The following is a 13,571-nucleotide window of genomic DNA, read 5'->3' on the forward strand; positions in this document are numbered from 1 at the left end:
TAAGTGAAATCAGCCAGTCAGAGAAAGATAAATACCATATGATCTCACTCATATGTGGAATTTAAGGAACAAAAATATGAGCAAAGGAAAAAAAGCCAGAGACAAGCAAGAAACAGACTCTTAGCTACAGAGAACAAACTGATGATTACCAGAGAGGAGGCAGGTGGCAAGATGGGGATTAAAGAGCACACTTAACACGATGAAAAAATAAAAAAAATGATTATAAATAAGTAAACAAAAATAAAAGGCACAAAGGTTGAAAAGAAACATAATACTGTTCCTATTTGCAGATAACACAACTATGTATAAAAATCCCAAGTAATCTACAACAAACACCCCTCCCAACTAACAACTGAGTTTAGCAAGATAAAAGATAAACACATAAAAATCAATCAAAATGAAATACTTTAGTATAAACTTAAAATATACTTACCATTAAGATGCCAAAAATTACAAAATACTGACGAAGGAAATTAAGACAAAAAATGCTCCTGGATTAGAACACTCAAAATAATAAAGACCTATAGTTTTAATGCAACTCCTATCAAAATCCCAGGAGTTTTTTTGTAGATCCAGACAAGCTTATTCTAACATTTATATGCAGCCACAGGCCCTAGGATAAATCAATCTTGAAAAAGAAGAATAAAGTGAGAGTAATCACTCTACTTAGTATTAATGTTTACTATGTAACCACAGTAATCAAGATAGTATAGTACGGGTGGAAGGAAACATGAATCAATGGAATGCAAGAAAGAACCCAGAAATAAACCCACACAGAGGCTCAACTAATTTTTGAGAAAGGCGCAAAAGAGAGAGAGATCACAAACCTGGAAACAACCCAGATACACTTCGGTGGGTGAATGGTTAAACAAACTGCTACATCCGTATCAGGGAATACTACTTTGCCATAAAAAGGAACAAACCACAGTCACATGCAACAACTTGGATGGACCTCTCTAGGGAATTATGATGAATAGAAAAAAATATATCAATCATAAAAGATTATATACTGTATGATCCTGTTTGTTTAACATTCTTCAAAATTATAACATTATAGAAATGAAAAAAGGAAATGGTTTCCAGGTAGGAACTTGGAGATGGGTGATAGCAAGGAGCTAAATGTGTTTTAAAAAGAGCAATACAAAGTATCCTATGGTGATGGAAATGTTCTATATCTTAACTGTTTGTAAATATATAAACCAGCGCATGTGAAAAAATAGAACTAAACACACACACATAGACTAAACATGAGCACAAGTAAAACTGAGGAAATCTATATACGATTTATATAAGATGGTATCAACATTAATATAAAGGTTGTGGTCTTATACTATATAGGACACGTACAATATACAAGAGATCTCTCTGTATTAGTTCTTACACACTCATGTCAATTTAATTCAGTCTGCAATTATCTCAAAACAGGAAATTTATTAGAGAAAAAACACTACCTATTTTTCTTTTAGAAATAGAAAAGATGATTCTGAAGTTCACAGGGAAAAATAAGCAAGATCAGGACAAAGCAAGGATGTCTACTTGACTTCTGACCAATGCTACACTGGAAGTTAAAGCCTGTATCAAGGCAAGAAAAACAGTAAGTCATCCGATAGGAAAGAAAGAAGTAAGACTGCCTTTTTATTTTTTTTAAGTAAAACTGTCCTTTTTAAGTAAAACTGCCTTTTTTTTTTTTAAGTAAAACTATCACAGAATCACAGATCACAAACGATGTCTTTGAAGATAATTCTATGAAATATACAAAAACTAATAACCAAAAAATAACTAATGAGTGATTTGGCAAGGCTGTACAACAGAAGATCAATTAGCAAAAAAATCAACTGTGTTTCTGTTAAAAATATGAAAAGACAAACCACATACTGGGCAAAAATAATTAAAATCACAAGTGATAAAGGACTTAAGTAAACTAAATAGATTAAAATACTGGGCAAGAGATCTGACAGATACTTCACCAAAGAAGAAACAGATGGAAAATAAGCACATAAAAATGCTCAACATCATTAGTCATTAGGAAAATACATATTAAAACCATGCTATATCATTCTATACCTAAAGATTGTCTAAAACTAAAAAGACTGACCATATCAAGTATTGGCAAAGATGTAGAAATAATTGAAAATCTCATGAAGGCTAATGGCAATACAAAATGGTACAACTAATCAGAAAAACAATTTGGCTATTTCTTAAAAAATTAAACATACATCTACCACATGATCTGTTTAGCCCACTCTGAGGTAATGGGCCTAACAGAAATGAAAGCAGTTGTTCATACAAAAACTTGTACAAGAATGTTCATAGTAGCTTTATTTGCAACAGCCATAACCCAGAAATAACCTAAATGTCACCAACAGATGAAGAGATAAACTGCAGTGCATCACACAATGGAAGACTACTCACTAATAAAAGAAATCAACTATTCAGTAATAAAAAGGGACAGAGCTGCCACAGGATGGAATATCTCAAAATCATTATGCTGAGCAGAAGTCATAAAAGAGTACATACTGTATGATTCCACTTATGTAAAATTCTAGAGGGTAGAAACTACTATATTTTATATATAAAGTAGATAAGTGGCTTAAAGCAGAAAAATATTTGCAACCAATGAAGGAGAGTAAATATCCTTTAAAGAATAATTTTACAATTCAATAGAAAAACACATTAATATACCATTAGAAAAATGAGTAAAGAACAAAGAATTCAGCAAAGAAATGCAACAGCCAACATACCTTAATTATTCTCACTTACTAGCAATCGAAAGAATGCCAGTTATAAGAAACAATTTTCATTTATCAAATTGCCAAAAACAACATTTCTGAAAAACTTTTGGCAGTTCAAACAAATGACAACAATTCTAAATTTTATGAAGCTAACTTATGAAAATAAAAAATGTGATCCAAGAGTTATTTCAAGGTGCTCCAGTGCAGAGTTATTTATAATAAGAACAAGGTAAATTGCTTAAATGAGAAACTGTGAATTGATATAGGATATGATAGAATTAAATTGTAAACACGAAACCTCTGAAAAAATTTAATGATGCAATTTATATAATTAGAAATTTTAAATTTCAATTTCAAAATTCAAAATTCAATTAGAAATTTTAAAAATTTGTAAAATGATTGGAAGTAAATAACCTCAAAAAATTAACAAAAGTTTTTTAACACATGGCAGAGGTTACAGCATGATTTTTTTTTTTAAGGTTTTATTTATTCATCTGACAGAGAGAGAGTGCTCAAGTAGGGTGGAGGGGCAGAGAGAGAGGGAGAATCAGACTCCCCGCTGAGCAGGAGCCCAATGTGGGGCTCGATCCCAGGACCCTAGGATCATGACCTGAGCCAAAGGCAGATGCTTAAACCACTAAGCCACCCAGGCACCCTTGGTATGACATTTTATTTTAGATGTTCTATAATGTATACTACCTTCATTACTAAAAAGAAAAATATGTTACTTATTTTTCACACACACAAAAATCCATTTTGAACAAGCACATGATAAAATTTATGGAAAGCCTCCCACTTTTCTTTGAGGGCCGTATCTTTTTTTTTTTTTTTTAAGATTTTTAAAAAATTATTTATTTGACAGAGAAAGAGAGAGAAATCACAAGTAATCAGAGAGGCAGGCAGAGAGAGAGGGGGAAGCCAGGCTCCCCGCTGAGCAGAGAGCCAGATGCAGGGCTCAATCCTAGGACCTTGAGACCATGACCTGAGCCAAAGGCAGAGGCTTAACCCACTGAGCCACCCAGGCACAATGACCACATCTAATAAGTCGGTTAGCCAGGGAAAGAAAATAAGACCATCATAAAAAGAGGAACCAGAATATTACCCATAAACTCCTATCAGAGTTCTCAAAGCATTTCACATTTGTCTATTATTTCCAACTTTTAAAGATATGGAATAAAATATAGAGAAGATAGTCTTCTCTGAAAAATATGGCACTTTACTTACCATCTTCTGCTAAAATCTTGGCTGCATCTTTATCCTCTTCCCACTTCCCAGTCACAAAGCAATCTCTGATACTGTTCATAACCTTACACAGAAAAGTCAGCATTTAGTTGACATGCTCCAATCATTCAAACAAAACAACTGAAATTAAGAAACAGTGGTAGGTGACAACTAACCTTTAAATACTTTCTTAAGACACATTTTTTTGGGGGAAATTCTCATTCCAAGTAGACCTATGAGATATGTTAATCTTTGATACAGACAGTATAACCATAGAGAAAAGCTTAAAATATCATTACTTAAGCAGTGGATGGGGAGGTACTATTAGCTCACTGACCTTATGAGTAAACAGATATTTACCAGAGCAACTGATTTTCAAGTGTTATTAGTATTCCTAAGGCAATGCAGTAGCCAACATTTAGAAAGTTGGTTTTACTATTTGTTAATCCTGACTTATTGTGGCTATTTGAAAATTTAATAACTTGACCAATGATAATATTCTGACAAAGGCTAAATGTCCTCGATAAGCACAACAGGGCAGAAAGTACTGATGAGGTTCCCAGTCTCAGACCTGATAAATCATCTAGTATATACATGTAGCAGATGCTGGGAGCCCCTCTTAAATATATAGTAAAACCCTATACACAACTGTTTCAGAATCTCTTTCCTGGGGAAACCGACCTAAGACAGCAAATGTCATTCACTGCCAAGGCTTTTAAAAGCACACTTATAGAGATCTTCAGATAGGTCCTGGCTTTCACCTCAATCATATTTTGGTCACGAATCATGTTTTTCATATACAACCTCACTCTCAAAGAGCAGTTTTGAGGCTAGCATGATTACAATGGATGCAAAAGCAAATCTGTTCATTTACTCATTTCTTCATGCTATAATCACTCACTAAATATTTACCGAACATCTGCTCTATGCCAAGCTTCATAGGCACTGAAGGATAGCAAACTGTTAGAAGAAAATCCTTAATTTCTGAGGATTAACAATTGACTTAGGGGAACCAAAGACCAAAAAAATTATCCTCCACGATAAAAACACTAAACAAACCAAGAGGAGAAGGGAACTTTCTCAATCTGATAAGCAGCATCCATAAAAAACCCACAGCTAGCGTCATACTAAATGGTTAAAATTGAGAACTTTCCCCCTAAGATCAGGAGTAAGGCAAGACTGTCTCCTCTTACCACTTCTATTCAACACTGTACTAGACATTCTAGCCAGGACAATTACGCAAGAAATTGAAATAAAGGCAGCTAGTTTAGAAAGGAAAACTACAGGGGTGCCTGGGTGGCTCAGTGGGTTAAGCCTCTTCCTTCCGCTCAGGTCATGATCTCAGAGTCCTGGGACAGAGCCCCGCATCGGGCTCTCTGCTTGGCAAGGAGTCTGTTTCCCTTCCTCTCTCTCTGCCTGCCTCTCTGCCTACTTGTGATCTCTGTCTGTCAAATAAATAAATAAAATCTTTAAAAAAAAAAAAAAAAAAAGCAAGGAAGGAAAACTACCTCTACCCAACTCATGAATGATATGGTCTTGTTTATAGAAAATCCTAGGGGTCAACTGAAATACTTTCAGAATAAATAAGTTTACCAAGGCTGCAAAATACTAGATCAATATACAACAATATATTTTATTTCTATACACTAACAATGAAAATCCAAATATGAAATTGAAAAAAAAGTTCCTTTTACAATGGCACTGAAAACACTAAAATACTAGGAATAAATTCAATAAAGAAGTGCAAAGCTTATACTCTGATAACTATAAAATGTTCTTGAAAGAAATTAAAGAGCTAAATATAAGGAAAGGCATCCTATTTTAATGGAACAAAAAAACTTAATATTGTAAAGATATCAATACCATCCTAAGTGATCTATGGATTCAACACAATCCCTATTAAAATCCCAACTGGCTTCTTTGTAGAAATGAAAATGCTGATCCTATAACATAGAAAACCCAAGGGATCCATACAGGTAAACCAATCTTAAATCATTACAAATACTAAAATTAACTTAAAATGGATTAATGACCAAAATATAAAAACTAAACTATAAAACTATTAGATGAAAACATAGGAATGAAGCTTCACGATCTCAGATTTAGCAATGGTTTCTTAGATATGATACCAAACACAGAAACAACAGGAATATAAGTAACTTAAACCTCATTAAAACTTAGGGGCATGTGGGTGGCTCAGTCAGTTAAACGACTGCCTTTGGCTCAGTTCATCATGCCAGGGTCCTGGGATCGAGCCCTATATCAGGCTCCTTACCCAAAGGGAAGCCTGCTTACCCCTCTTCCTCTGCCCTCCAGCCTCTTAACCCTACTCATGCTCTCATGCACTTTTTGATAAATAAATAAAATCTTAGTGGCTCAGTGGGTTAAGCCTCTGCCTTCGGCTTAGGTCACGATCTCAGGGTCCTGGAATCAAGCCCAGCATTAGGCTCTCTGCTAAGCAGGGAGCCTGCTTCCCCCTCTGTCTCTGCCTGCCTCTCTGCCTGCTTGTGATCTCTCTCTCTCTCTCTGTCAAATAAATAAATAAAAACTTAAAAAAAAATTTTTTTTAAATAATAAAATAAATAAATAAAATCTTTTTAAAAATGCTTAATTTTGCACCTTAAAGGTTAAAGAAGGGTTGCCTGGGTGGCTCAGTGGGTTAAAGCCTCTGTCTTCAGCTCAGGTCATGATCCCAGGGTCCTGGGATCAAGTCCCACATTGGGCTCTCTGCTCAGCGGGGAGTCTGCTTCCCGCCCCCACGCCTGCCTCTCTACCTGCTTGTGATCTCTGTCAAATAAATAAATAAAATCTTTAAAAAAAAAAAAAAAAGGTTAAAGAAAAGACAATGCACAGAATGGGAGAAAATATCTGTAAATCATTTATGTGACAAACTGAATATATAATCAACTCTTACAAACAATGACCAAGAAAACCCACAATTTTTTAAAATGGGCAAAACATACGAATAGACATTTCTTCAAATGGCCAGTAAGCACATGAAAAGATGCCCAATATCATTAGCTATCAGAGAAAGGCAAATCAAAACTGAGATACTAAATCACACCAACAAAATGGCTATAATAATAATAATAATAATAAAAACAGCTACTAACAAGTATTGGTGAGGATATAGAGAAATCAGGAGCCTGCCTCATACACTGCTGGTAGGAATACAAACCTGTAGGCACTTTTGAAAAGAGAAATGGGGGAATATATGAGGGAGAAAAAACCCTCTGTTTTCAGTAATCATATTAACAGTAACATGTGTAATGCTATTCTGACATTATTTTGTATGTAATGGGGTAAAGCAAATGAGTGATTATACAGTTCTCTGACTTCATCATCTTCAGAGTCAAACGAAATTAATTTCCCAGTGGAAAACAGAGATGCAAATGTAAAATAAAAAAGGTGAAATAAGAACTCTGCAGTTCTGAATCTGAATTGGAAAGAATTATGAATTCTAGCTCTGGTCACTGAAAGACCTAGAAACAATGACCAGACCAAAACAGTGTGTATTCCTATGCCTAGATTGTGATGCTGAAATACCATTTTGTACTAAAAGAAATCAGGACTTCTTATGGCTGGTTCCAAGTCTGGCATCAGAAATACAGAAGATGGTCCTGGAATACCTCATCATATCAGATGGCAAAGAAGCAATTAAAGACTTTTAGGATCAAGTCAAAAGAATTTAGGAACCAACTTAAAGAGATTCTAACTGGCCAGAAATGGGACAACATGAGTATCCACAAAGATAACAAGTTCAGTGGAAAGAAACATTCAATATTAAATTCTATGGAGTTCAAAATGATACTTGAAAAAAAATCATTCTGAAAACTAATAAAAAGAATCAAGTATTTATCCTGCTTATAAGGAACTGAGTAACCAAACGATAGATGAGTGGAGGTTTCTCTTTATAGAGGTATTCCAGGTAATAAATAAAGAGCAAACTGAACAGAATCTCACCATTTTACATCCTTAATAAATTAATGGATCTAAACATTGAGGATCAACAGATTTTATCATAAGATGATTTTATGTGCCTCCTAATGAACAAACACCACCATCTAGGAAGCAGTCTTTCCAAAAATAAAAAAAACTAAATCTAATCAAATTTCTAGATATGCTGTCCATAGGGTGGCTAAAACTACATGGTTATTTAAATTCTAAAGAATTAATATAAAATAAAACTAAAATAAATTTAAAAATTAAATTCTTCTGTCTTACTAGCTACACTTAAAGTACTCAACAGACACAAGTAGCCACAATGGACAGCTCAATGATCATTTCCATCATCACACACAGTTTTATTGGTATTGCTCTGCACCATTTTACAGGAAATACAAAGAAAGAAGCCTGATAAACTGCATCTAAGATGCAATGTAATCCACAAAAACCAGACTATAAGAAACTCTACACATCAAACACTTAAGTTTTTTAAACAAATAAAATATAAGGGGGTGGGGGGGGAGAGACAGGTGGAAGGGACTATAGATTAAGAGACTGAAAATGTGTAGTGAAAAAACAAACCCCCAAAATCTGATAAAACTAACCTATAGTACAAACTTGGAGAAAGAAATTATAAAGAAAAGTAGGAAATGATTACCATAAGAGTCATAGTTCCTTTTGCACGGAGGACAGGACTATGACTGTGATGGACACACAGTGGTTACATGGGTCCTCACCTAGTAAGCCATTAACTTAAACAGTTGTTCTTATGTGGTTTTCTATAATCTATATGAAGTTGTACTGCAAACAAAAAAGTTACATAAAATCTCATAAAGTGTGTAAGTGCACTCAATGAATTAAATTAAGAAATATGATAGTGATCAGGCCTGAGGAGTGACATTTAACCAAAACTGAGAGATCAGAAGAGGCCAGCCTTAAGAATGCCAGAACATTCCAGAAGAGAAACCTGAGAGGCAAGAGGTCTAAGATAGGATTAAGCCTGGCAACTTTGAGAACTCAATGAATTCCAGTGTGACTAAAGACTGGTGAGCAGGGGAAGAAAATTTACCAGTGTCATGGATTTTTTTGCTTACAGATAGTAGCAATTATAAATTCTCACTCAGGGACATGAGGTATATCCTAGTTATAAAACACAAAATATTTCAAATATATGAAAACTTATGTGCAATCCTTCAAAATAAAGATTAACACGACTAGGCACAGCTTCCATTTTTCCGTAACACACGCACATAGTCACCCTAAACTCAAAACACATTATTTCTTAGGATCCAGTCCAACATCTGGGAGGATGTCCTATTATCTCACAAAAATGAAAAGCTAGTAACAGGCAGGAAATACTGAAATCACAATCTTTTAGAACAATTCCCTAATTGTCTCAGAAGTCAAACATACAATTCATATTCAGCCTTACCTCCTCTAAATCCCAATCATGGGGAGCCTCCACATGAAATCTGGAGCAGTCCAAAGAGTCAAGCTTGTGCTTACATTCTCTTGAAGGCTGGCTGACACGGAACAACCCTCCAAGTTCTTCCCTGGTATCACCATCTTCTTCTTCATTATCCTCTGTCACTAAAGAGACCACCATGATGAAAAAGTGAGAACAAATCTTCACCCTAAAGGACCTGGGACGACAGGTCCCTGTTTGTGGTAGGTATGGCGGTATCCCTGAGCACATCAGCTATAGACGGAGAAAAGGCCAGTGAGCTACTGCTCAATGTGTCTGGAGGACTTAGGCCTTCCTATAAGGAAGGAGCAAAGAATTCAGTGAGGAGACAGAATGTTGAGGGTTAGGCAAAGAAAGGGGCATTTAAAGACAGAGCTTTTAATGAGCATAAAGAGTTTCTCTCAAAGACTGCTGAGTCTCTAATCACTAAGAGTACTTAGACAAACCTGAACGGAGATCAGTACACACCAACCCTTCAATTCAATTTGGCCTTATTCTAATCACACAGTAACTGAGGACCACAGTACAAAATAAAATGCACCACTTTGTTCTTTTCTGGAACAAAATTCTACCCAAAAGAATATCCTGAAGCACTTTGTATGGAAGATATAAAATGACAAAATGGAGAGTATTCTCATCAAAAGTTTTATGGCAAACCCATGAGCTGGTAATTAAAAACATCTGCTACATATAAACTACGAAAGCCAAGAATATCATAGGGATTTCGAAAGCACCACCAAAATCCTCCAATCAATTTCCTCATTTCCTTTCCAGAAAATGGTGTAAGAAACAAAACATTTCTAGATTTGAATGAGGGCTCTTTTACCTGTGCCATAAACAAGCTTTCGAAGGTTTGGAGTTGCTTGTTGCTGCCTCAGAAAGGCCTCAGCTGCCTTCCTGGAAAGGTCTTCCTTCCACTTGAGGGCACCTGAAAGGACCAACGCTGACATCGGTTAAGGCGTTTATCAGTCAGTCCTTCCTGCCTCAAGCTCACTGCTCATTCATCCCTAAATCCTTCTGAGTGCAGTATTTGAAAAGTTAACAAAATCTCCAGACTCCCAAATGTAGACATTCTATTTGTAAAACATTCCAGGGCCAAGTTTTAACAACAGTTACACTGAATTTAAGCATACCTGAAGTTTCTGTGGAATAGCTGTTTTCTTCCTTGTAATCTTCTTCCTCTTTGAGTAAGTCTTCCACATCACTGGTCTCATCAATAAAGTTCTCTGACCCCAGTCTCTGACCACCAGCCACTGGAGAAGACTTTGGAAACTTTTTTCTAATAACCTCTTCATTTTCCGAACCCTCCTCCTCTGTACTGAGAGAGGAGCTTTCTTCAGTTTCATCTTCAGATGCAAATGCCTCTTCAGCTGTGCAGTGGCCTGAATCTGAAGTGGTGAGGGTTGCTTTCTCCAGATTCAAACTGTTACTCAAACCCTTAGTTTGTAAAAGTCCTGCTTTACTTCTGTCTCCAACTTGAGATTCTGAAAGACTCCTCCCTCCTGCAGGGGAATCCTCTTCTTCGCTGCTTTCATCAGCTTCCTCTGCTTCTCCTTCTTCCCCTGAGCTCCTCTCAAGGTCATCATCGCTGTCAGCAAATGCTGGCAAATCCACCTCGAGGTCTTCTTCCATCTCCTCAAGTCTCTGCCGTTTGACACCTTTGCCCGTTGCGTACACCGTATCTGTCATTTCGGCATCTGCCTCCTCTTCTATTTCGTCATCACTAGAGCTCTCCGCCACCCTGTCGCCTTCAGACATTTCTTCATCATCTTCTTCATCACTGTCTCCAGACTCATCTTCTTCATCTCCAAAAATGGCTTTCCGACGCACTCGACCAGTTTTCAAATCCATCTGCTTTTCCTCTTTTGGCATCCACTGTCTGAATTACCAAGTAAATGCAAAATAACTCAGTTCATACAGTAACTGGCTACTCTGTTTGCACAATACTTATGCAAACAGAAGATAATAATCAAGGAATGATTTTAAATAACATAGCATAGAAAGGAACAATTTGATAAATACTGGAATAAATAAGTTTCCTTAGATACTAAGGAAACTCATGCACAGTTCCCCAACACCTTTCTTCAAAAGAACTTATAGAGAATAATAAGGTAACCTTTAAAAAACAAAAAGTCTAACATTAGGGAAAAATTTATCTAAAGGAAAGTGAGTGCTTGATTGATCTTTTAGAAAAGTGATCACTTCCAAGCTTGAAATAGATGATCCTTAAATAACTGATTCCAGATCCAAAGCAAGGAAAAGACAAAGGTAAGCCTGGAACATCCTGTTGTGTCAGGAGACAGTAAGTGCTCAAAGGCTAAAGGGGAAGGGCCAAAAGGACACAGGAGAGAGACTGAGGAGCCAATCAAGGCATCAGAAAGAATGATAGTAATGGGATAATAACAAATGGAACTCTTTTAAAAGTCAAGTAGTTAACAGTGATATTAAAATAAAGGGGTGGAAGTGAGAGCTTCCTATTAAAGAATGCCAGCTAATATAAGAATACAGTTCTAAACTATCACCGATACCACCTGCTAATTAGAAGGCAGCAAATAAACTTTTCCAAAAAATTTTCCTTTGTATATATTTATAATAAGTTATAAACCAGATAATTTCAATCATTTTCAGACTTATTTTTACTGGGAGTCATATAAATCACTAAATAAAACCAAAACACTCACTATGTATAAGATATACTAGTTCCCAACCCAAACTAAAAATAATTCAAATAAGCTACACATTAGTGGGTAATGACCCAGGACATACCACAATATAATCTAAGGAAAACGTTAAGAGACAGGATACGTAGCTTTTCAATGGCCACCTGAACAAGCTTCCTTACTCTGCTTGTACTAGGAATTTGGCCACTAAAAGAAAGCCAAGGGGCGCCTGGGTGGCTCAGCGGGTTAAAGCCTCTGCCTTCAGCTCAGGTCATGATCCCAGGATCCTGGGATCAAGCCCCACATCAGGCTCTATGCTTGGCAGGGAGCCTGCTTCCTCCTCCCTCTCTGCCTGCCTCTCTGCCTACTTGTGATCTCTGTCAAATAAATAAATAAAATCTTTAAAAAGAAAGAAAGAAAGAAAAGAAAAGAAAACCAAGTGGCCTCAGCAACCTATAGAAACCAAAAGCAACCTATAGAAAAAATTTTGTGATATCTGAGGAATATTCTGGGTTTGCTAAAAACTGGATCCCGTATAATTATTTCAAGAATACCTCCATGTAAGGTCACATTACTGAAAAGCCCTCAGAAACATATGTATATATCAAGCAAAGCAAAAAAAAAAAACCCCAAAACCTGGAATGAATCCCACCAAAATGTGTGTTGATGGCAGAATGATAGGTGAAATAATCATCTGTAACATATTTTTTTATGAAAAACAAAAAAAATGGTAAACTTACCCTTGATTATCTATATCCTCTGACCCCAGTGGTTTGGAATCAGAAAAAAGTGTCACTCTACTTGAAGCCATCTTGGCATCAATAGTGGAATGGGTGGAAATAAGACTTTGTACCAGTTCATGGGTTGGTCTCACCTCGTCCTGTTAAGGCCACCAAGAAAATCAAAGTGAGGAACACACAAGAATTCTTAAGAGAGACATACTGGTTTCAATCAGTTTCTCAAATTTATCCTAAACATAGTTCCAGAAAATATTTCTTATTGCCTCAAAAATAAAATCTTAAGGTCTAAAATTGACCTCTTTATTCATTAAACTTTTTCAAAGTTCATGGAGTATATAACCTGATAACCTACTTAGCTAGAAAAACCTTAAGTGCCAATGCTACACAAAACATGTAGTCTGCCCAATAAAATTCCATTGCAGAATAAAGAAATGAAAATCTAGGGTTCATTTAAAAAAATTCTGCTGCTTTTGATTCAAACTTTTCACTTCAAGGAATTTATTGCATTGAAAGATCCCTCCCAGTGACCAAACTGCATGCTTGAGGGTGCTAACTGCAGCAATGTTCAAACCAGGGGAAGCTGGGGGTAACCTCCCCACAGATTTCCAAGGGTTGGTTCAATAAATAAGATTTATTCAGACAATGAAATACCACACAGCTATAAAGAAAACTGTAGCAGCTCTACAAATACTAACAGGGAACAATGGAATCACATATTCTTAGGTGCCCACCAAAAGTTGCACGAGCATTTCAAGTTGGAGCCCATATAAGAAATATTAATGGGAAGCCTGGGTGGCTCAGCCAATTA

General features: G+C 36.1%; 1 protein-coding gene across 2 annotated transcripts in view; it reads right to left on the minus strand.

Annotated features, from left to right (window-relative positions):
- BMS1 (BMS1 ribosome biogenesis factor) overlaps window positions 1–13,571 on the minus strand; it is a 43,903-nt gene that overhangs the window by 18,713 nt on the left and 11,619 nt on the right. For both annotated transcript variants that reach the window (XM_059398064.1, XM_059398063.1), the window contains exons 9-13: window positions 12,764–12,903; window positions 10,497–11,242; window positions 10,190–10,291; window positions 9,331–9,488; window positions 3,957–4,038 (exon numbers count right to left, since the gene is read on the minus strand). In XM_059398064.1, the coding sequence (XP_059254047.1) occupies window positions 3,957–4,038; window positions 9,331–9,488; window positions 10,190–10,291; window positions 10,497–11,242; window positions 12,764–12,903 (1,228 nt within the window). The remainder of the gene's footprint in view (window positions 1–3,956; window positions 4,039–9,330; window positions 9,489–10,189; window positions 10,292–10,496; window positions 11,243–12,763; window positions 12,904–13,571) is intronic.

The sequence above is a fragment of the Mustela nigripes genome, chromosome 4, assembly GCF_022355385.1.
Source record: "Mustela nigripes isolate SB6536 chromosome 4, MUSNIG.SB6536, whole genome shotgun sequence".
In the NCBI taxonomy this organism is placed as follows: Eukaryota; Metazoa; Chordata; class Mammalia; order Carnivora; family Mustelidae; genus Mustela; species Mustela nigripes.